This window comes from Argentina anserina, chromosome 2 (assembly GCF_933775445.1).
Source record: "Argentina anserina chromosome 2, drPotAnse1.1, whole genome shotgun sequence".
NCBI classification, from domain to species: domain Eukaryota; kingdom Viridiplantae; phylum Streptophyta; class Magnoliopsida; order Rosales; family Rosaceae; genus Argentina; species Argentina anserina.
The window spans coordinates 13,344,649-13,367,755 of record NC_065873.1 but is presented as its reverse complement, the minus strand read 5'-3'; the positions used below and the strand labels follow the sequence as shown (position 1 = coordinate 13,367,755).

The 23,107-nt window shown below is 36.1% G+C and overlaps 2 protein-coding genes and 1 non-coding gene across 5 annotated transcripts; 2 read left to right on the top strand and 1 right to left on the bottom strand.

Moving 5' to 3' along the window:
* Nucleotides 1-9,056: 9,056 nt before the first annotated feature.
* On the top strand, nucleotides 9,057-16,381 carry LOC126783308 (THO complex subunit 7A). 3 transcript variants are annotated; one of them, XM_050508756.1, is made up of 4 exons: nucleotides 9,057-9,152; nucleotides 13,354-13,978; nucleotides 14,083-14,229; nucleotides 16,127-16,381. In XM_050508756.1, the coding sequence occupies exons 2-3, from the start codon at nucleotides 13,379-13,381 to the stop codon at nucleotides 14,197-14,199; spliced, it is 717 nt and encodes a 238-aa protein (XP_050364713.1). In that variant the 5' UTR covers nucleotides 9,057-9,152; nucleotides 13,354-13,378; the 3' UTR covers nucleotides 14,200-14,229; nucleotides 16,127-16,381. The 3 variants fall into 3 exon arrangements, 2 of the variants coding, with proteins under 2 accessions (XP_050364713.1, XP_050364712.1); XR_007670859.1 differs by lacking the exon at nucleotides 9,057-9,152 and having other exon boundaries at nucleotides 13,308-13,978; nucleotides 14,083-14,371; XM_050508755.1 differs by lacking the exon at nucleotides 9,057-9,152 and having other exon boundaries at nucleotides 13,308-13,978.
* Nucleotides 11,335-12,840, top strand: LOC126783983 (protein ALP1-like). Its single transcript, XM_050509501.1, has 3 exons — nucleotides 11,335-11,490; nucleotides 11,980-12,205; nucleotides 12,323-12,840. Exons 1-3 carry the CDS (start codon nucleotides 11,335-11,337, stop codon nucleotides 12,838-12,840), a joined length of 900 nt encoding a protein of 299 aa, XP_050365458.1.
* Nucleotides 16,382-20,060: 3,679 nt separating the features above from the next.
* Nucleotides 20,061-20,167, bottom strand: LOC126785542 (small nucleolar RNA R71). The gene has a single exon (XR_007671073.1). It is a non-coding gene; the product is annotated as a small nucleolar RNA R71 (small nucleolar RNA).
* Between the last annotated feature and the right edge of the window lie 2,940 nt (nucleotides 20,168-23,107).

Sequence of the window (23,107 nt, the reverse complement as noted above, 5' to 3'; positions counted from 1 at the left end):
CTCTTATGACTCTTGTCAATGGATTCGTTCCACTTTCAACTCTTCCTGTTCCACTTTTTCTCATATGGGTATGTCAAAAATAAACTTGATTAATTAAATGAGTTACAACTATTTATGGAAATCATATCAAGAGACTGATGGAGCCTTACTAGCCTTGACTCTAAACAAGGTTACGGTCAACTAAACTTTAAAAAAATTATTTTTTGACAAACGGTAAACTATATATATTATTGCCTTTTTATCTATGATTTTGGGGATCAAACAAGATCCACAATCAGTCGTCGCCACCACCATACCAGATTTCGAACCCCGTTAGCTCGGGAAGAAGGCAAAGGACTCAACCACAAACCTAAAGGGAAAGCCTTTTTATCTTATAAAACAACAAGTGCAACAAATAAAAGACTACAATAAATATAGAAACTACCTAATGATAAGATCTTTAATTTGCAGTCATCTCAACTATCATGGAAACTTGACTGAAGAGAGCACCATCTTCTAGGACCTTGCCTTCACGAGTCTCGGCAAAGATGGTGTGGACATCACATTGTGTTCTTTGGTGGTGTTGTGGTTTTTGGCTAGGTTTGGGATGCATGTTTCTCTTTTATTCTAACGGAAATCAATGTAGAGGAATTAAGATTGGTTTAATTTTGGAGTTGTTGCGGAAGATTGGGTAGGAAATATGGACATGAAAGAGGAAGACAAGGAATCCATGGCTGGTTTGATTGAGCTAACAAATGCCTCTACTTGATTGAGCTAAGTAAGTGTGATCTAGGTGCGATATTTTGTTCATGTTTGAGGTGGAATATGATTAAGCATATCTACAAGGGTCAATTTTCTTCTTCTTTGTCCAATCATGGATTATTGTCTATATAATCCACATGCCACCAAGAACTATGCTATACATGGAATAGTATATTAGTATACCTCACTATTATTGAAGTTATGAATTTCAGTTTCATAGAGTTTAGTTTCGTTTTAAAAAACCAACATTTTCTTGTCATTGTTTATAGAAAAACCTTTTATGTGTGTTTTTTTTCTAAAGCCTCCAATGTAATAAGTCATATAGTCCATTTCAAGGTAATAGAGTCCAAAATATTGAAACATAGTAGTAGTGCAAAAATCGATCATCATATTATCAACCTTAAATATCTACATCTTTACGTGTACTAAAAATTAACCATTTCTTTTGAAAATTTCAACATTAAAAATAGAAGTCTTAAGGTTCAGTTTGATGTAAAATTTGTACAAAACTTTATATCTCACGTTGCATTTGGGTGTAACAACTCTCCCACCAAATTTCTGACGGTTGAAACTACATCCTGAGACGCCTGCTCTAGCTAAACCCAAATCTAGGCATTTATTATAGTTTTAGGATGACAGATTTATATCACATTGTGCAGCCCTATATATAGTTACATTGAGGGTGCTTGTATTGCTAGTCAATGACAAACTTTCGAGTGATTGTTCTTTGAGTTGCTTTACTTGACAACCTATCCAATAATGTCAAAATCTTTTTGGTTGAACTCCTCCACTAGTGCTGATGTCACCTTTTCAAAGTCCCAAAAACATGGTCTATCTTCTAAGTCCAACTCACCATATATGGAATGATTCGAGTATCGTAGCATGCATTCATCCTACCACCCATTAAGCTTACTTTGATCATGACACTCCACCGTAAGAACATACGTGATGTCTTTCAGATAACTAGCACAGTTTTAGTCTTAAGATCTCCTCTTTCAAGACCTTCTGCATAAATTATATCTGAGATTTCTCCAAACTTAGAGTAGTTGGATATATAAAATCCGTAGTTGTTACTTTTGTTGGAAGAGGAAATATTCTTGAGAATAGCATTGTGGCATAACCTCAAGCTACCGGTGGTAAATTTTATTATATCTGAACATTCAAATGCTCAGAATTTCGGATTAACAAGGTCTCGAACTAGGAGCACCACAAAAATTAATGTCACAAAGAATCCCAAGCTTGATGATGATGATGTGGAAACCATATTTTGCTTGCCATTTTCACTCCTCTGACAAATTAAATAAGACACAAATTAAAAAAATAGTATTATTATTCTGAATCTTATATTTCGATGTCATATTCAATAAATGATTGGTATATGAGTGTGGGTTTGTCCCAAACACTATAAACATTTTAACATTAATTAGATAATACAAACCATGTTTGTAACACCATGAAAATGTGTAGTATATATGTGGAGAAACATAAGACGATGAAGCTTTTTCTTGTAATATATTGATTGTGTAAAAAGTAGCTTATACTAGTACTTGTATAAGAGTAAAGAAAAAACTTATGGAGACCAATTTGAACAGAGGACACAAATGTGCAATATATCTTCTTTCGTTTTTCTGTTACCCATTGGAACAGTAGTGGTGGGAGACCGGCAAAAACTAATGCATATCCAAATATGTGAGACATTCAAAAACTTAAACCAGATATCATCATGAGTACCGACATGGTGATTATGTAAACTTAAGAGATTGGTATCACGAATAAAAAATCAATTTCGAAGTTGATCACATGCTCATACAATCTCTTTACAAATGCTAAAAGATCATCAAAGCGTCCATAGGAACATACAGTGAATTGAGCTCCCACACATAAAATAGAATAAGGAGTCCAATTTGGAAAATATTCACCCCTTTTCTTGATAACAACATTATCATAACTAATTAGTAAACCAGCAACACATTTGTCTAATTTCCTAACTTCATCTTCTGGCATAAACTTGTTTCTTGTATCGAATCACATGAATATATCAACATACATCTGTAATACAATACTATGCACATAAACAGGCTTGTTATGCAACATAAAAACACAAATAGGCTGACATACCACTATTGTGATCCAAGTAAACATATATTTCTCATCTCTCAAATCCTTAAGTAACTTTTAAGCATCAAGGCCGGTTCAACCCAGCATATCCTCATGGTATTAAATCAAACTATTAAAACTCGAGACAAATATATGTGAGGTAAGAGTTATCATGCAATAGAGCCTACCTATATATGAGATTGAAAACAAGTCACAAACTTCTTTATATATTCTCAATAAATATCAACCTCATTATTAGGATTTGACGAATACACCATTCTTCAAATTTAATGCTTGAGGTTTCGTCTTAGCTCTAAATCTTTGAACATGGGCATGCTCTCTCACGGTACATATAACTTATTAAAAACTTTTAAGCCAAAGATGAGCAGCAAACAGTGAATATAAAATAATTTAAAGATTGCTTACAATGTCCCTCAAACAACACTCTTATTTCCCACAAAATCATCATTGAAAGGTCTTTAGTAAATGCTTCATCTCAGTTTTCGAATACACATTTAAACTCATTTTGAAAATTTAATCTCAATTAAATTTTAGAATTTAGAGATGGTTGTTTCCAAACATATACCTCTAACTCTTGATTTAGAATATAAAAAAACTAGTGGTGTATTAGTCATAGTTTGCTCTTTTCTCAAATCTACAAATCATGAATCTTTCAAATTCATGTTGCATGAGCCATAACATTTGATAATGTCAATTCTAAGCTAAACAATAAAAGAAGATTGAGTACCCAAAATATATTTGATTTATCATTATACGAAGAGATAGTGTAACAAAATTAAACCTATACATTGTTTTTATAAAGAAAGACATAAAACAGATTAAAATTACTTTTAAAATACTTAAATATGCTAATTAAGTAAGCTTAAATTTTACCTCTTTTGATACAAATGCGTAACTTCTATGTTTGGTCTAAATTGATTGTGCATTTGTTAGCCGAATGGGAAACCCAATCACTCCACTATGCTCGAGTAATTAAGCTGGTAGATGTTGGTGGGTGATACTTGGAAGTCTGAAAGCAACACTAAGTTAATATAACTTAACCATTTATATATAATATATGATTTTTATGTAAATTAAGATGTAGAATACTAAATTATGGGTCAGTAATAAGTAAAATTACCTTTTAAGATTTTCTTAATATTAAGAAAAATCACAATAAGTTGCACAATATGATTTGTGCGGATTTTCTTTTAAAATAGTTAAGCATAAGATTCTCTAAGCATAGTTATATAGATAATCATGAGGTCGGGAAGAATATTTCTGAAAAAAGTATAGAATTTGAACTTTAATAAAAGACTAGTACAAGTCTGTAATATAGGGAGATTATCGAAAAATCTTCCCTTCACTAAATTAAAATTGACAACAGTGAACGTGATATTATCATAGCCACATGTTTGAGCCAATTATTAATTTTGACTAACCCTACTTTCATCTGTGAACATTATCTTGAAAACAAAAAAAGTATGTAATTTATGAAATTGAGGAGTGAGGATAAATTTTATTCGGTATTGATGGAGGTTGTTGATGGAGGTTTTTGGATTGAGATTTAGATTATATATATAATAAATAAAATTAAGAGGTACAACTTGAAAATTAATTCTTTCTTGAGATCTAAACATACTTAATTTGTCTATAAAATAAATAAAAAAAGCACAATAAATTACATCGTTCGTTCATCTTGTTGTAACGATATGAGATCTCTCATCGCCTCTTGGAATAGGTCCCTAAGGTGGAGGTTCTCTCTTCCGAGTTTTCTTCTTTTGCTTTCTCTCCTTTCTCTGCGCCTTCACCCTAACTTTCTACTGCGCAATCCATTCCAGAGTTATAACACTCTTTTTCCTCTTCCCAGTTTTTGTTTTCTGGAATCACTGAGTTTGTAATGTTCACATAATGCAACCCAGTGATCGAAGGTGATAAAAATATCCTGAAAGACAAGACATAAATTCTCATTTCCCTTGGACTTGCCGTCCTAGCTTGTTCATTATAGTGTGCTCAATACACTTGATTGGGTGGTTGCATACACTACTGCTATTGAGAGTCGAAAATCCATCTTAGCATCTTCAATAGTGAATCCCTAGAGAGTACCAGCTGCTTAATATTTTGGCATAAGTAGATGTGTGCAATCAGGGTCGGCCCTGAAGGATTCGAGGAAATGCAAAAAATAAGGGCCCTTATACAAATTATTTTATTAAAAAAAATTTCATATACCAGTTTCACATTTTCATATTATCATATATCAATTTCTGATATGCATAGTTTCATAAAGGAAAACAAAAGGTAAAACAAAGACATTTGAAATAAACCTTATTCAATGGCAACACTAGAAAGAAGAATAAATGATTATATAAATGATTATATGAAGCTCCAAATACTGATGGATAGGCTATGGCAGCTAAGCTTATGCAGCCGAGCGATTTTTGCATCCATCATCAACAGTTCAGCCCAGAATAGCATGAAGGATGAATTAGATCATTGTCTCAATATTTTTTAGCATCATTTTCCCTTTAATGTGATCTTTGATCTTGATAAAGACATTTTTATGTCATGAATCTCGATTTGTGTACCCTAGTGGGACACATGATTTATGTGAACGTATGTTTACAAGAGAAGAACTTGGTAACTTGATTGTGATCATACCTGAAAGTGCGGGTATACGAAGAGTTAGAAGATCTTTGCAAAGGGCTTGGTTAGCGTTCTACTTTTGCATTCAACTACTACTTGAGGAAACATTTCTGGAATGATCTCAGTCTTCCAAATTTAATAGCCTCTTTCTTAGCTTTTGTTGGAAAAGTTCGAGTCTGCATGACTCGTGGAGCGTAGACTTCTGAAAATGTCATTCAACCCGAGTATGAGTTGGTTGGGAATCAGTGGTGCCAAGAGCGCGGTCTGAAAGTACATATCTACTACTATCTAATTTGAGGGTACTCTGATATTTTAGCATGATCTGAGTTTTCCCAAACTTACATTAATGTTTTTATGATTTTCTCCAATACCATACACTCAATGTTTTATAAACATTGTTTGTATCCCTGCTTGTTTTCAAACCTATATGGGTGGCTGGCCTTTACTTGGAAAACAAGGACAACGCTCACCCCCTACAATAGTTTTTTGCAGGTCTTGACTCATATTTCTGGAGCTAGGAGCTTTGTAGAGAAGTGAAACCCACATTCCTTGTTCTAGTTTTCGTATTACTTTTATATTGTTAAGTTAAAAAGTATTCTGGAGTTTATTATATAATATTGTCACATTTGACTTGTTTTCTATTTGAGCTGTTGTATTTCAATTAAGTATAATGGACAAATGTCTTATCTCCACCTTCCGTATTTGTTTTGTTAACTCTTGTTTCACGGAAATGTTCAAGTTGTTATTTTGTTTTGTGAAAGTAAAGCTGGGTTGTAAAAATCTCTTTTACATGTTCTAGTTTGGTGAGTGTTCAAACGGCACCATGTTGGTTGTTCACTTGCCAATTTTCTTGTTTGTTAAACCTAAAATTACCTCAGTACAATGTTCATGTTCCATTCTGGGAGGTGACATTCTTCCACTTGTGGTAAGTTCGATGTATCTGAAAATATAAGATATATGGTTACAAATGTACATATATAAAAGTTTCATCCATAATGATCCTTAACATGTGGGGGTAAGAAAAGTTTGGTAATACGAAAACAAAAAAAATATCGATCGAGTCATCACTGATCCCAAAGAGTTAGATCCCAAAAAATATCTGTCAGTATACATGATATATTAATCATTTCAAAATTAAGAATTTGTCATAAATGAAAAGTTAGAGTGCAATACTAGTGTCCATTCTTTTCTCTCTCTTTGCACGAGGTGAGTAAGGGTTCCGATATATTTTTTAAGATTTGGATTGTTAGAATTGATAAGGAGATTGTGGGTGGTCCTATGATCTAGAATTGGTTTCTCTTTATATACCTCTGTACACAATTGGGAAAACTCTTTTGCTCAATGGAGGAGATTGTCGGCCAGTTTGCAAGGAAGCTTACCATGACAGAGTGTGAGGTGGAGATAAAGATTCCCTCTGATCTTGTTGAAAAGGGTCTGCGGTCGGGTTTCTTGGTGTGTGAATTACTTTTGTTGAATTTTTTTTAAGTGGTATGTAAATAAATTTTTGGTTGTATTGGTTTACTTTTGTTACCTTGAGTAATTACTCTTTTAATTTCTTTAGGTATTTAGATTTTAATTATGTATTGTCAAATTTTTTTAAATTAATTCTTCTTGTTTTGTAAGGACACTTATTCTTTTATAAAATGAATAATTACAAGCTAGATTGATGTCAAGAGAATCGTAATCGCTTTCTGACTCACTATCGCTGAATGAATTTGTTGTTATAATGTTATTCTCACTTCCAATGTTTTATGAGTCTGAATTTCTTAATTTTAACACTCTAATAAGGTTTTATTTTTCTTTAGTAGAGATTTTTAACTGATTAATTCTACTTTTTAAATTACATGTATTGGCATAATGACCAATCTTTTGACATTTGAAACTCTTAACTTTACTGTTGTCTTTGCCAAGGGTATTATTACTAGGTTTATTCACCCAATGTTTTCGTGTTTTTCCTTCTGTGTAAAACTTATTTGTGTCAAAATTGCTTCTATTTTATAATTTTTGTAGTAGTTTCTTTTGTTTGGAAAATGTTCGTTCTTTTTATATTTGTTTTTCTTTGATGCAGATAAACCATATTGTTCACACAAATTTCCCAATTCATATTTAGCTGTTTTCATTTCATTTTTGACTCATTTATTTATTTTCATGTCAATACACATTTTTAACCCTTCTCGTTTGATGATGGTCGCTATGTTTCCATAAGTTAAGTTATCGTAATCTACAATGGTTCATTTTTGACTTATTTATTTTTATGTCAATACTCATTTTTATCCCTTCTCATTGGATGATGATCAATATATATATTTCCATAAGTTACGTTATCGTAATCTATAGTGCCATTTTCATTTCTGAGGACTTGCCAAATTTTGTGAGCAATTAGAATAAGGTAAACCGTTAATGAACTTTTCGTTCTAAAAAGGTTGATTGCTATCATCTGGTAACATGACTCTAAACATAAAAATGTCTTTGTACCATTGAAAATCACTTAAGATGGGACAAGTAAGATTACTTAAAAATGCCCAGTTTGGCCCCGAGGTGCGATTGGAAAAATCTGCGTTTGCAGATTTAATTAGTAGTATCTTCTAAAAGCTCCATTTTGCAGCTTTCATAATTTTCCTAAAAAGTTGCATTGAAGTTTGTGAACTTAGGAAATAAGCTATTCACCAAACACCTTGGTCAGATTATTTGAGAATTTAAGCCCATAATTTGGGCCAAGTTCGGGGCCAAACTCAGTCTTAGTTGGTCATGATTCCTAGAAGTAGGGGTGTAAATGAGCCGAGCCGGATATTAGGTTGTTCATGTTTGGCTCGTTTTCATTCGATCGAGCTTGAACAAAGCATAAATTTGTTTTTTGTTCTTCATGTTTATGCTCGGCTCGGCTTGAAAAAGCTCGAACTTGGCACAAATCGGCTCATTTTATTAGACGAGCTTGAACTCGAATCGAGCCGGTTTAAATTGTATAAAATTAAAATTTTAAAACTAAGAAATTAAAAAGAAAATTCATTATCTAATGTCATAACAACACACAAAATCTCTTTTATATGTAATAAACTAAAATAACAAATCAAACTCGTTATTGAACTTAAGTTAAAAACTAATTATTCTAGAAAAAAGTCTTTTAACTCTTTCGAACTAATATTATATTTTTAATATTATTTATCATATAAAAATTATACTTTATATATACTAATATACTATAAAAGTTAATAAGTTAAGCTTAATTAATAAATGAGCCGAGCTAGATCGCGAGCTAAACGAGTCGAACACTTGTTGTTCAAGCTCGGCTCATTTTCAAGATCGAGCTTAATATTGAGCTCAAACTTGGCTCATTTACGAGTCCGAGCCAAACAAGCTAAAAACAAGCTGAACACAAGTCGAAAACGAGCGGCTCGAGCCTGCTTACGACCCTACCTAGAAGTGACATTACTAGGCGTTTCGATAAAACGTTCAATTATAGTGAAAAATAATGTATTGACTGCATCAAGAATTTCCATCCCAATAGATGCATAAAAAATTGGGAATTCTTTTTCATCATGTTTGACCGCATGTTTCATTGCTGATTATGAAATTAGTGAGATGGTTGTCTCAGCATTAATGAAGTATTCCAGTGAAATCTGTTACTAAGAGATCAATTAGAGATCTCTATTTGAGACAAGCTGTGATTTGAGGTATAACTCTTAGCTTTGTTTACACTGTGTTTGGGTAGAGGACTCCAACGAGGGAGATGACTTTTATAAGGGATTACAAATTCCTCCAGGTCAAATCCCTCGTTTGGCAAAAAAAAAAGGAGGGATTTTAATTACACGTGATTTCCACGGGGAATTTCGGAAGGGATTTCACCAAATAAAACTCCTTCCTCTGAGTTCCACCTCTCCATGCGTAACTTCAAAATTCCACCGGACACTCGATTTATCGCGAATTCAACTCTTTCAATCGCTGATTTCCAGGTTTGTTCCACACTTTGGGCTTCTGATTCTCTTCACAATCTAGGGTTCCATGGTTAGAATTTGTGTGTTTAGATCTCCAATTTGGGCGATCTATGTTAGGTGTATAACTGTTTATTATCCTTGAGATAGTTCTTCAATTTCTTCATATGCTTTTGTTTATCGAATTGTTGAAAGGGATAAAAAACTTGTTATGGGTTTTATAATGGGATACGATCTGTTTCTATGCTTTACTTCTGGAGAGGCCTCCCCCGTCCTCTTTATGTCTCTGGTTTTTTGTTTTTGTTTTTGTTTTTGTTTTGAATGATTAGATATGGGTTTTGTTTGTTTTGATGAATATGTTACTGGGTTTTTGTTAGACTACTGAGAATCTCATGATCATCTTAGTGCCCTTGTTAGCTTACTGCTGCATAACTTATGAAGTTAGTATCCTAGTATCGTATCATCTAGCTTCATCATGCTTTCACTGGCTACGAGCATGTGATTGGTATCGTAATGGTTCCCATTGGAGTAGTATGTTCAATTTAATTTCTGGCGGCACAACTGATTTACCTGTTTCTTCAGCCTACTTCATGCATGCATTTCAAGTCTGGTCCTTGTGTTTGTCTTTGTTCCTATGTTGTTCTCCCTGTCCATTTGTTATTGGCTTTAACTATCAAATTGATAGAACACATCAACTCATCAAGGGATGCATTTCGAGTTCTTATAATATCTAAAAATTAGTTTCATGACCTGTGGTTGGTTAAAATGAAATGACGAACACTTTGCAGTAACAGACATTGAAATAGTCTTTATATTTTTTCCGATGTTACTTTGGCAATTGCAACAATTAGCTTTCAAACTTACTATTTCTGTTTAGTTAATTTTTCAAGCTCAGAGTGTTTTTTTTTCATTTGGCCTGAGTATTTCCTCAGTGTTGATTATTAATAGGCTTAGCTAGAGTCTCAGCCTCTCAGTCGTACTGTTTTGAATATTTAGTCAGGTCTCCTTGGTGTATCTCATTTGTCAATTATGTTTACATCAAAGGAATATTCTCTGCAATTAAAGGCTTCATGATTGTATTGATTATATAATGCATGTGTACATCTAGTTATTTGAAAAGATGCAACCTGGCAAGATTAAGGCCATTGCATTCCTCCTGGGAACTGCAAAATCTTTAGTTTGATTATATATTAGAAATATATAGCAACAAAAACTCATATTTTCATGTCGAATGTGAGTATATATGGCCTAAATGTGATCCCTAGCATACTTTGGAAGAAACCTTAGCACCACCCTTATCTTCAATGAGTTATTATGAACAACAATAACTATTTTTCATGTATATAATTCCCAGATTGTGCTCAGAGAAACAACTTTAGATCTCATAGGGGGTATATACAGTATAATGAATAAAATTATTTGATTTAAATTGGTCTATAAAGATGAGATCAGTATGATAGCTATAGCCATACATATTATTACATCTACTGATAGCTATAGCTAGCTAGGGAGATCCTCAAGTATGCTAAATATAGCTAGCTAGAGTTTCACTTTCTTCCATTACTACTAATGTTCTTGTTGCACTCGCACAATTGTTATCTGTAACATTAGTATGAGTTGTAGTAGCAGTAAATTATGATCAATATCTTGGTATTAGTTAATTAATAGGTTCCTACTTGAATGATGAATGTTGTTATTAATATAAAGTTGCGGTACATATTCATTTAATCGTTAACGCATTTTATTCCTTTTTTTCTTTCACTATATTTTGTGTACATTATACAGTAATTATATACATACATGCATTTTCTTCTCTTCTTTCTTTCGCTTATTTTCAGTCTTTTTTTTTCACCATTTCAGTCATTCTTTATTTGATGAAGTTTTGTTCTTATGGGTGCAGTCGTGCATGTCCTAGGAATTTAGGATGGATCTTTGTCGTAAGCGTGCTAGAGATGAGTATGAGGAGGATGGGGAAGAGAGAGAGGCTGAGGGGGAAGAGACAGAGGCTGAGAAGGAGGAGGATAGTCTAGACCAAATGAAAGCCTTTTTGGTTGCTGTAACTGGATTTATAGCAGCAATAGTAGGTTGGTATCGTTGTAGGTTACTCAAAATTAGAGAGCCATTGCCTAACAGGGATGTACATAGGCAATTCTATATGGATCGATTATGTGGATCTGAAGTTGAGTGTATGGAGAACTTGAGAGTTAGCAAGTATGGTTTTTCAAGACTATGTCAAGTGTTGTATGACAAAGGTAGATTGCGAAGAACAAAGCACATATCTATTGAAGAATTAGTGGCTATGTTTCTAAATATCCTTGGACATAATGTGAAGTATAGATCCATTCATCTAAACTTTTATCGCTCTAAAGAGACAATAAGTAGACAATTTAATAGAGTGTTGCATGCAGTATTGAGAATGAGTAAGGAATATATAAGGTCTAATGATTGTATTCTCCATTGAGCTGACCTGAAAAGATAGAGATGGTTTGAGGTATTACAGCTAAAACATTTATTGAGTTAAACTTATTTTCACCTATAATATAAACTCACTAGTTGTGTATGGTTTCAGAATTGTCTTGGAGCTACTGATGGAACTCATGTATCTGTAACTATTCGGGCTGCAGAACGACCTAGATATCGAAACAGGAAGGGAGATATTACTACTAATGTTTTAGGAGCTTGTAGTCCAGACATGAGATTCATTTATGTCTTGCCTGGATGGGAGGGATCTGCATCGGATTCTCGAGTTTTACGTGATGCATTGTCCAGGAACCATCGATTAGTTATTCCAAATGGTATATATAAAACTATACTATATAGTTCATAAGAGCCATTTCAATCATCTTATTTCAATACTGTGGTGGATTTCACTCCTAAAGCATGATATTTTATGAAATTATTTTTCTTTACAGATAAATATTACCTTGTTGATGCGGGATATGCTAATGGACCTGGATTTTTAGCACCTTATCGAGGAACCAGATATCATCTCAAGGAGTGGTCTGGAAACTGTCCCCAAAATTATAAAGAACTATTCAATCTTCGACACTCAAAAGCTAGAAATGTGATTGAACGTGCATTCGGTGTGCTAAAGAAAAGGTGGAGCATTCTAAGAATAGCTTCATTTTTCGACATTAGAACACAAGTAAGAATCATCAATGCTTGTTGTGTTTTACACAACTTCATACGGATTGAGAAGCACAATGATCCTTTGTTAGAAGCTGAAGAGTTTCACATATTGGATTTAGTTGATCGTGAGTTGGCGATGAGGCCTATAGAAATCAATGAAGAGGAGGTTAGAACTGTTGAAGCTACTAATGAGTGGACTGCATTTCGTGATCGACTGGCGATGGATATGTTTGTTGATTATCGAAGGTATCGAGTTCAACAAGTGCATCAAGAACAAAGAGAGGTGGCAAATGTGCCATAGGTATTCTATCAATGTTAAAATTTAACTATGAATTCAATTCTAATTTATAGTGTTTTTAATTCCTTTTTTCCCTAGATTAATGAGAGTTTATAAAATTAAGTGAGGCAAGAAAATACAATCTACTTAGTAAAAAAATTAATTAATTATGATAAAACTAGAGTAAAAGTAAAAAAAGATTAACATTATTAAATATAAAAATATGTCACCAAATTCCAAAATTGAATCCCTTTCAAAAAAAAAAAAGACCCAAACAAGTCATTTTAATAATACAACACCCAAAGTCCCTTCATTCTAAAATTCCTTTCACTTTCAAATTCCTTAAAACCTCAAAATCCCTTATCCAAACACTCCCTTAAGATTTCTTGTTCCGATAATGGATATATATATATATATATATATATATGTATATATAATTATTTAAGTATTTAAGGAAAGACGATGGTAAGACCTCAAAGCGTCTCTTGTTTCCCATTGCAGTGCCTTTCCTCACTTGAAAGTTGAAATTGGGTTTAGGGTTTGGTTGAGCCAGAATCCCCAAATGCTGGGAAAGGGAAGAAAAGTTTCCGGTCGCGGCGAGACCGTGGCGGCCAACTACGCCTTCGGCCCTCACGAAGATGACGTAATCATCAAGCACCGCCTTCTCACTCGCACCACCACCACAAGAGGCGAGCCGCCGTTGAAGAAGCTCCAGAAGAAGTTCACCTCCCTCTTCGTCGAGCTCGACAAGGACGGCGACGGCGACAGCCATGCCGACTGCGAGAAGCTCGCCAGGGCCTTCCTGCAGGAGCTCTCCACCTTCGAGATTCCGCTCCTGAAGAGCAAGGCGGTGGTGGACGCGAATCTGGCAGAGAAGCACAACTTCGACGAGCTGAGGGAGGAGATCAATCGGCAGATTCTGCAGGCGCAGAGTGACATTGAGACTCTGAAGAAGCAGCTGGAGGAGGCCAAGATCGAGCGGCGGCATAAGGAGGCGTGTGAGGCCATCAGGAGGCTGATTGCGGCACAGCCGCCGCGTGCTCAGACGCTGAAGATCATATCGGAATTGGAGACGGAGATTGCGGCTTCGGATTCGGAGAATACAGCCAGTTCGAGGATGCTGGAGCTTCGGAAGAAGCAGTTTGCTCTGCTGTTACATGTGGTATGTTGCTCCTGTTCGATTTCGTGATGGTGCATTGTGTTGTAGACGCTCGTTCGGGTTGAGATTAGGTGTGATTGCTGTGGTGTTGTGTGTGTTTTTTGCAGGTGGATGAGTTGCAGACTACTATAGAGGAAGAGCAGAAGAGTTTGATTGAGGAGAAGGAGCAGAGAAGTGTGATGGAGGATGTGAATGGAGGACCGGACCCAATGCATGTTGACTAAGGGTGTGCAATGCCTCTCGGATTTGTAATTGTAAGATTCTGTGCTCATATATATTCGATTGATGCAATGGTCTCGGTGTTGATTGGAATAAGGAAGTATACATTTGTCTCAGTTGTAGTATGTGAGCACTCTAATCTTCGTCAGTCTTGTGCATCTGGTTCAGTAAAGAATGGTGAGAACTTTTCTATTGGTACTAGATTCTATGTACTAGCTTATATGGATCATATTAGTAGCATACCCTTATGTTTTTTGGTGAGATGAATATGAGTGTCAACGACATGCGTATGCTTTTAAATACCGGGTACTGTTACTGTTGTGCCGTTACTCAGCTGGTAAAAACAATGACAGATACTAATCTTTTCATGGAAAAAAAGACGCATCAAATTTTTATTGGCTTGTTAGAAAGATAATGTCTCTAGTAAGGTTTTAGTGCAATAGTTAGGCCCATATTTTGGTTCTGTTACCTGATTCCAAACCCCCCTCAAGGTATCCACCTTACTTGCTAAAATTTCCTGCCTCCTAAAAATTATAGGGTCTGGCGGAAGGCCAGTGTACAACCGTGTATGCAGTATGGGCTTGAAGGTTTTGGTATCAAAAGAGTGCTAAATAGCCTTGTTTGTGTCGATAAATTTCATTACAGGGTAAGGTTCTTGTTAGAACAGGTTAGATGACTATTTTTTGTTCCACGATTGCTGGTGCTAGAATTTCATTTCATTTTCATCTCCCTTGATTGAGTATAGTACTTGTCTATAGTGAACTGGTTCTTCAAGTCATGACATTCAATAAGACAAGGCTCATAGTTGACTTCCTGTTGCATCTATAATTATCAATCTCCTTTCATTTTAAGGCTTGGGCTGGGTTTACGAGTCAGATTAGATCCTGCTGTTTAATAATAAACTCGCGGGAGGAGACGATTTTTGTTATGTCATCTAAAGGAATTGCGTTTAGAGTAGACTTAGAGAGTGTTTGACCGACCTGTACTGTAGGTTGCATGTCTAAAGTGAACTAGTTCCGAAAGTCATGGCATTCCCTCTTATCAATCATTGGGTGAGGTCCGTAGTTGACACCCTGTTACATCTAAACTGACCTAGTATCACCTCCACACCTTTGTCATCGACATGTATCTCTTTCTATTCTGAAGGCACTAGATGTAACTCACTAATTGACTCTTACATTTAGAGATTGCACCAAGGTTCTCCTCTGGAGTTGACTAGAGAGTTATCTTAGTTCTATCTTTGGGCCCGGTGCGTAGCTGATTCCATGTTACATCTGAACGGCATTAGATCACCTCTACTCCCTTATAATCTACATGCATCTCTTTCTATTCTTAAGACTCTAGATGTGACTTGTTGATTTATAAGTTCAGAGATTGCACCAAGGTTCCCTTTGGAGTTGATTAGTAGCTTAGTTCAGTATAACATACATATTTTGTGCTTACTGATTAACATGCAAAATTGATGTGTACAGTTGTAAGTTATGTTCAGCTGGTAATCGAAAAAGCCAATATGAACCAATTGAACATGGTTAATTTGGATCAGCAGATGCAGATTAGTTTAATAGATGATTGACGATAGATTGAAACTTCTTAGTATTTGTGTACTGCATAGACGATAGACCTAAATAACTTTTGGTATCTGCTAACATTAGTTTCTTGTAATATTCTCTGCTGAATTAAGAAATGACCGTCCATTAACTTGGTAGGCCTGTTGGGTCTAGTTAAAGGAACCATTTGCCACCATTATTCTGCAATTCTGAAGTATTACTACTATCACCTCTCGTTCATACACGAAATCAAGTCGAAATAATCTAATTCATATATAAAATAGCTCTTTAAACTGCACTTTCCCTAGTCTTGGACTTATTTGTATTCGGTAAGTAGTGGAACCCTATGTATCAAGTCTAATTGTTATGCTTTTTAATGTCTTAGGTGGGTGAGTTGCAGGCTTGGGAGAGCAGAACACTTAATTGAGGAGAAAGAGCGCAAGTATGCATTAAAGCATGCAAGTGGGGCTAGAAAACGATGCATGTTGATACAAGTATATGAGAGCATCTTGGATTTGTAATTGTAAGATTTTATGCTCATAAGTTCTACACTTCTACTCATGAAATCATTTACATCTCAATTTTTGGTGATAGGCATGCAAGAGAATATAAGCTTGCTGAACTGTAGTCATAGTAAGTATATCTAGAGATTCATAAGTTTTGAGTAACCCGTAGAATTTCGTACACATCTGCACATGTTATGGTCAGAGAAAATTGCAAAACTTTTCTGTTGTTTAGATGAAGTAGATTCTTCAAACCTAGTTCTGAATACTTGGTATTTCCCATCAGCACTGTAACGTACATTACAGTGCATTCAGATACATATTGGGAAGCTGAAAATGCATATTTTCAGCATCAAGTTTCTGCTTTCAAATGTCTTGTTCAGGCTCATAGTACCTGTATAGTATCTACTAGTTATTTCCTTAATTTCCTGCCTCCCAAAGATTGTATGGTTCAGTGAGCTTGAACCTATGTATATTAGGCTTTTAAGTAACCCTGTCGGTATTTAAATTTGCTTGGCTTGTGAGGTTTCACTAGTGATTATCCAGAATAGGGTCGCGGGGGACTATTTTCTTATATAAATATATTCCCCATGCTGGATTCTCTTTCAGTTGAATCTCCCTAGAGTATGTAAAATAATGGTAATATATTTATATAAGAAATAACGAAAATAAGAGGTGAAGGGATACAATCAAACAGTCCTGGGACTTCCTTACCCGTCTAAACTTAGGAAAACTTATTTCAGGATAATGACTTAAACAAGGGTAATGACCTTGATTTTCTTTTTGAACCAAATGAGCTCATGTTTGATATTAGTTGACTCATACCTTGAGAAAATGCATTAAGGTTCCTCATAGGCCTCATAGGAGTTGACTTGACTAGTTTAGTCAGCTAATTACTTCAGTTTAACACATGTTGGCCCTGTTTACTGAATCATCTTTATACAGTTTTTATGGAATGAGCATTATTGCAGGATCTATTGAATCTAAGGTGTGAAAAAAAATTTATGATGCCTTTTGCTTTGTGTTAAATTTTTTTGCTTTAGGTGGGAGTATGTGATGGTTTTGTAAACATTATTGATTTTGAAACTGATGGCTTTGTAGAATTTGCAGCAGGATAAAGATTTTTTGGGAGTCTCAAATTCTAGTTTTCAGCAAACAATTGTTTCTGCAGTTTTTTTTTAATATGTAGATAAATGGAACTTGACATGTTCTCAGTCTCTCAGATTGGAGCATCTCAAGCTCTCAAATAAGAATAAAAGGAAAAAGATTGGAGCATGTAATGGTTTGCAGATGTTTGTGTTTGATTTTTCTCCAAATCAGGAACTCGGGGCCTAAACAGGCAACATATTCCCTTTAATTGATTGGTGTAGGTGTTTCTTGTTATAAACTTATAAATAGGAATAATCTTCAGATACAGTACAATGGCATTTATTGGTGTTATACCACACTACATGATAGTTGATAGCTATCACTAAGATGGGATAAGTTGAAATAGCCATTTTATTGTGTTAAATTGATAACCAGCCATGCGTTATTGATTCCAGTAGAAACACGACTACACATACCGGAGTTCTCAACCTCTGTTAATGGCCTAAATCAGAGCTTTTATGGCGAGTTTGTTGTTTATTCGAAACAACTAGGTCATACCACCTCCTCGAGCTTCTGCTTCCTTCCCCACAAAACAAATTGCTCCGCAATCTCTTCTTTGGTTCTCAATTGCCAACTCTTCCTCTAGTCTTACATCGCTGCAGCAGCACCAGCAGGCGTGCCTCTTCTTTCAATTCTCAGTTCGCTGCTCGGAGGCTATGTTCCCCAGTGAATGCGAATGAGGATAATTTACAAACCCCAAGTTTGAGGAATATAAATCTACAAGGATGAAACACTAGGAAAGAAACTGAGGCAAGGATAGAAGTCATAGAAACTTAGCGACTGAATACTCCAGAGGGAATCATGATCAATCATCTATGCCAGCAAAGGTAACATCAGGAACGGAAAAGCTTATGAGAAGTAAGAACTGATGCCAAGGAGAACTTATCGGTAGTCTTTTGACCATGGTTTTTGAGAGAGCAAGACACAAACTTAAACCTGAAACAAGTAAAAGCAATGTGTTGAAATTCTGAACCAATCCCATGTGGGTAGAAGATATCTCGATATTGTATATTTATATATTCTTATCTTGTTTCGTTGTACATATAGTAGTTATATCTTAGGTTGTTGTTTTGGTGTTTGAGTGAATGATTGTTGTAGGTTGTAAATCAAACGGAATAGGTAAAGTCCATTTTGTTAATATTAGTCTTAACCCTTCATGCTAGCCCTCGAGTTTGTATGAGGTTGATGGCAGCTTTTATTAACACTTGGAGAATTGTCTAACACCGAAGGTTAAGTCCAGCTGAGTAAGGGGCACGCTATTTTATTACCCTGGTGCATGGACCAAAATTAGATCTTAGGGACTACATACTGACATACATCTCGGTGATGAAGTCGATAGGGAGTTCGCTCTCCGTAGTTCAATAAATGAGTCCTACCATGTTCATTATCTCTGACTGAGCTATACGGCATTTTGAAACAAAGACTTGATCTTGTGTCTAGGCATCCATACTTAGGCCGCACGTCCACCTCGGTTTACAACTTAGAATCAATCGATCGTTCAATCATTGAAACAATAAAAAGAACTTGTGAATTCCCTTCATGCTAGCCCTCGAGTTTGTATGAGGTTGATGGCAGCTTTTATTAACACTTGGAGAATTGTCTAACACCGAAGGTTAAGTCCAGCTGAGTAAGGGGCACGCTATTTTATTACCCTGGTGCATGGACCAAAATTAGATCTTAGGGACTACATACTGACATACATCTCGGTGATGAAGTCGATAGGGAGTTCGCTCTCCGTAGTTCAATAAATAAGTCCTACCATGTTCATTATCTCTGACTGAGCTATACGGCCTTTTGAAACAAAGAATTGATCTTGTGTCTTGGCATCCATACTTAGGCCGCACGTCCACCTCGGTTTACAACTTAGAATCAATCGATCGTTCAATCATTGAAACAATAAAAAGAACTTGTGAATTGTATGAACTTTGTAAACGTAAAGAACCAACTGTGTAACATGACAACATAGTTGTCGTGCCTCTTCCATAAGTGTGTCGTGTATATGACTAAAGAAGGGCACGTTTCTTGTTTCGTTTTGTATTCTTCAATGCTAACTCTCTAACTTTCGTGTTACAGGAACTATGCATGTCCGCTATATCTAAGAAAACACAAGAGCTCAAATGTCGAATTCAAGCACTTAAAGACTTACAAGTTTCTAGCTCGAGTTGACTCTTGGATTTCGAAACATCTCCAAGCAATTCAATTTTGAACTCTTCACCTAGATCAGAAGAAGAGGAGGATCCTTTCTTCCCCTTCATCTTCGACTGAGACATACACAATTGCAGACTGTAATCTAGTTCCTACCGGTGCTCCAATGGCACTCAAGAATGCTTTCATCCCACTACCCCTGAATCACCTTCATGCATTGCTTTCACTCCACCTGATGAAGCCAACTTCTCCATTCCGGTTCAACTACTTGGACAACTGCCTAAGTACTCTGGTTCCTCAATGGAAGACCCTAATGTTCACCTTAGGGAGTTCTTGGACATTTGCAAGCTCCAATTGATTCATCATCTTTCTCAAGAAGGCTTGAGGTTGCTTTTGTTTCCATTTACTATTAAGGACGATGGTAAGTGTTGGTTGTACTCTTTGCCTACGGGAATCATCACTACATGAAATGAAATGACTAGGAGGTTCTTGAAGCAATGCTTCCCTGCTCAACTCACGAAAAGACTTAGGAGGGAGATTCAGAACTTCACTCAAAAGCATGGTGATTCACTCTATGAGACATGGGAGGAATTTCAGGAATTGCAAAAGAAGTGCCCTCACCATGGTATTTCGTTGGATGACTTGGTGCAATTCTTCTTTGAAGGACTCGACACCACTAATAAGAGCATGGTGGATTCGGCATGTGGCTGTACATTCATGAATAAGACCTGTCAAGAAGCTTACACTTTGATTGATGACTTGGCCGACAATAATCGCCAATTTAGTTCCAAGGAGAAGAGAGGAAGCAAGAGCCGTGTGGTGTATGATGTTGATGCAAGAAATCAAATGGCTACTTTAGAAAGAAAGCTTGACGTTCTAGTCAAGGCATTCAATGGTTCGAGCATCAACACTCAAGCGTGTGGCATTTGTTCTTTCAAAGACCACACCACCGAAAATTGTCCAAATGGATGCAATGATTGAAGAGGAGTTGAATTTCATGGGGCAACAAAGGCCTAGGTACGACAAGAAGTGGGAGGATCTTGGATGCTCCATTGCAGCAAAATAAGAAGGCTGTGCCTTCTAAAGACAAAGAGGCCGAGAGTTTCAATGCTAATGACTTAGAGAAGGACCCTGCCTACTCCAAGGCTAATAATGCCATCCTCTTCCCCAAAGTGATCATGCCGTGCATGACAAAGATAAGGATCTTAACTCTAGTGGTTTGGTTTTAACTAATGCTCTTCCTCGTGTTCCTTACCCCAATACATTTGCAAAGCAAAAGAAGGATGACTCTGATCAAGCCATGCTCGACATCTTTAAGATAATGGAAGTGAACATGCCTTTTATTGAATGAATTCAACAAAATCCTAGGTACGCTAAGTTTTGAAAGAATTGTGCACCAATAAGAGGATGACTCGAGAGAAGGAGGTTGTCACAATGAGTGAGACCGTTTCTGCTGTGCTTCAAAGGAAGCTACCACCAAAGCTTAAGGATCCATGGAGTTTTTCTATCCCTTGTACAATCGAAAACATGACATTCGAAAAGATAATGCTAGACTTAAGTGCATCGATCAATGTAATGTCTTACTATATATACGTCGATCTAGGTCTAGGTGATTTGAAATGAGATAATGTTGTGATTCGATTGGCAGATTTTTCCAACAAAGTTCCTCTGGGCTATGTTGAAGATGTTTTTGTGTAGGTTTTAAGTCTAATTTTCTCTGCAGATTTCTATGTCATTGACATGGAACCAACTGAAGCAAATAACAAGGAGGTTCCTATCTTGTTGGGTCGTCCCTTCATAAGGACTGCACTAACAAAAATTGATGTGTTTAGTTGATCACTCACCTTTGAGTTTGACGGTGATGTGATTAGCTTCAACATCTTTGAAGCTATGAGGTATCCCCTTTCGAAATTGACTGATTGTTTTCAGTTGATATTCTTGATTCTCTTGCAGATAACTATCTAGATACCTTGGCACATGACAAGTTAGCACTCACCACTGCCCAAGGGGCCGGATTCACAAGTGATGGCTCCAACATTTCTGAGTTGGAAGCTAATGATGTCATGCCTTCTTATGTTCTAGAAGACTTGACTTCTCTTGAGGATACACGTGAGGTAAGTTATGTCTCTCCTAGTCCAATTCTCTTAACCACTAACAAGAATCTTCCTTCTGTGGTTCAAGCCCCAAAGCTTGATCTTAAGGTTCTTCATGACCACTTGAAGTATGCATTTTTGGGAGATGAGGATACATTGCTAGTGGTCATTTCATCTGCACTCAACAAGGAACAAGAGGAGAGATTGATTGAGGTGTTGAAAAGACACAAGACGACCATAAGATGGAATCAAGGGAATCAGTCCTACCATGTGTGTACACCGAATTTTGCTTGAAGATTGTGCCAAAGCGACCATGGAAGGTCTAAGACGTCTTTACCCACCAATGATGCAAGTTGTTAAGGACGAGATCATTAAGTTACATGATTGTGGTGTCATCTACCCTATCTCGAATAGTATGTGGATCTCTCCCATTCAAGTTGTGCCAAAAAAGTCTGGAATCACGGTGGTGAAGAACAAAGATAACGAGTTAGTGCCTCAGAGGACAATGACTGCTCACTGTGTGTGTATTGACTATAGAAGCTCAATGCTACAATAAGGAAGGATCACATGGCGTTGCCATTCATCGATCAAATGCTTGAGAGGTTAGCTGGTCATTCTTTCTATTGTTTCCTTTATGGATATAATTGATACAATCAGATTAGTGTTGCGGAGGAAGATAAAAAAAAACTACATTCAGATGCCCTTTTGATACGTTTGTTTATCGTCACATGCATTTTGGTTTATGCAACGCTCCAAGTATGTTTTAACGTTGTATGTATCACATTCCTCTGAGTATATTGGTTCTAAAATTGAAGTTTTCATGGACAACTTTTCTGTTTACAGTGAGAATTTTGATGCATGTTTAGAGAATGTGGAACTTGTGCTTAAACATTGTGAAGAAACTAACTTGGTTTTGAATTGGGAAAAATATCATTTCATGGTTAATCAAGGCATTGTCTTAAGCCATATGGTTTCATCTAAAGAAATTGAGGTTGATAAGTCTAAATTAGATCTTGTGCGTCACTTACCCGTCCCTACAAATGTGAGGGATGTTCGATCGTTTCTTGAACATGCAGGTTTCTATCGTAGGTTTATCAAAGACATTTCTAAGATTGAGAGACCATTGAGTTCATTGCTTTAAAAGGATGTTCACTTTCACTTTGATGATGATTGCAAGCACACATTTGGGACTTTGAAGAAGCTTTTGACGTCTGCACCGATCATGGCACCGCCGGATTGGTCTTTGCCATTTGAGTTGATGTGTGATGCCTCCGACTATGCAGTTGGAGCCGTGCTAGGGTAGAGGAAGGACAAGCAGCCATACACCATCTATTATGCCTCACAAACGCTCAATGATGCTCAACAGAACTATACGACAACTGAAAAAGAATTTCTTGTCGTGATCTTTGTTTTAGATAAGTTTCATTCTTACTTACTTCAATCCAAAGTTATTGTTTACACTGATCATGCAGCTTT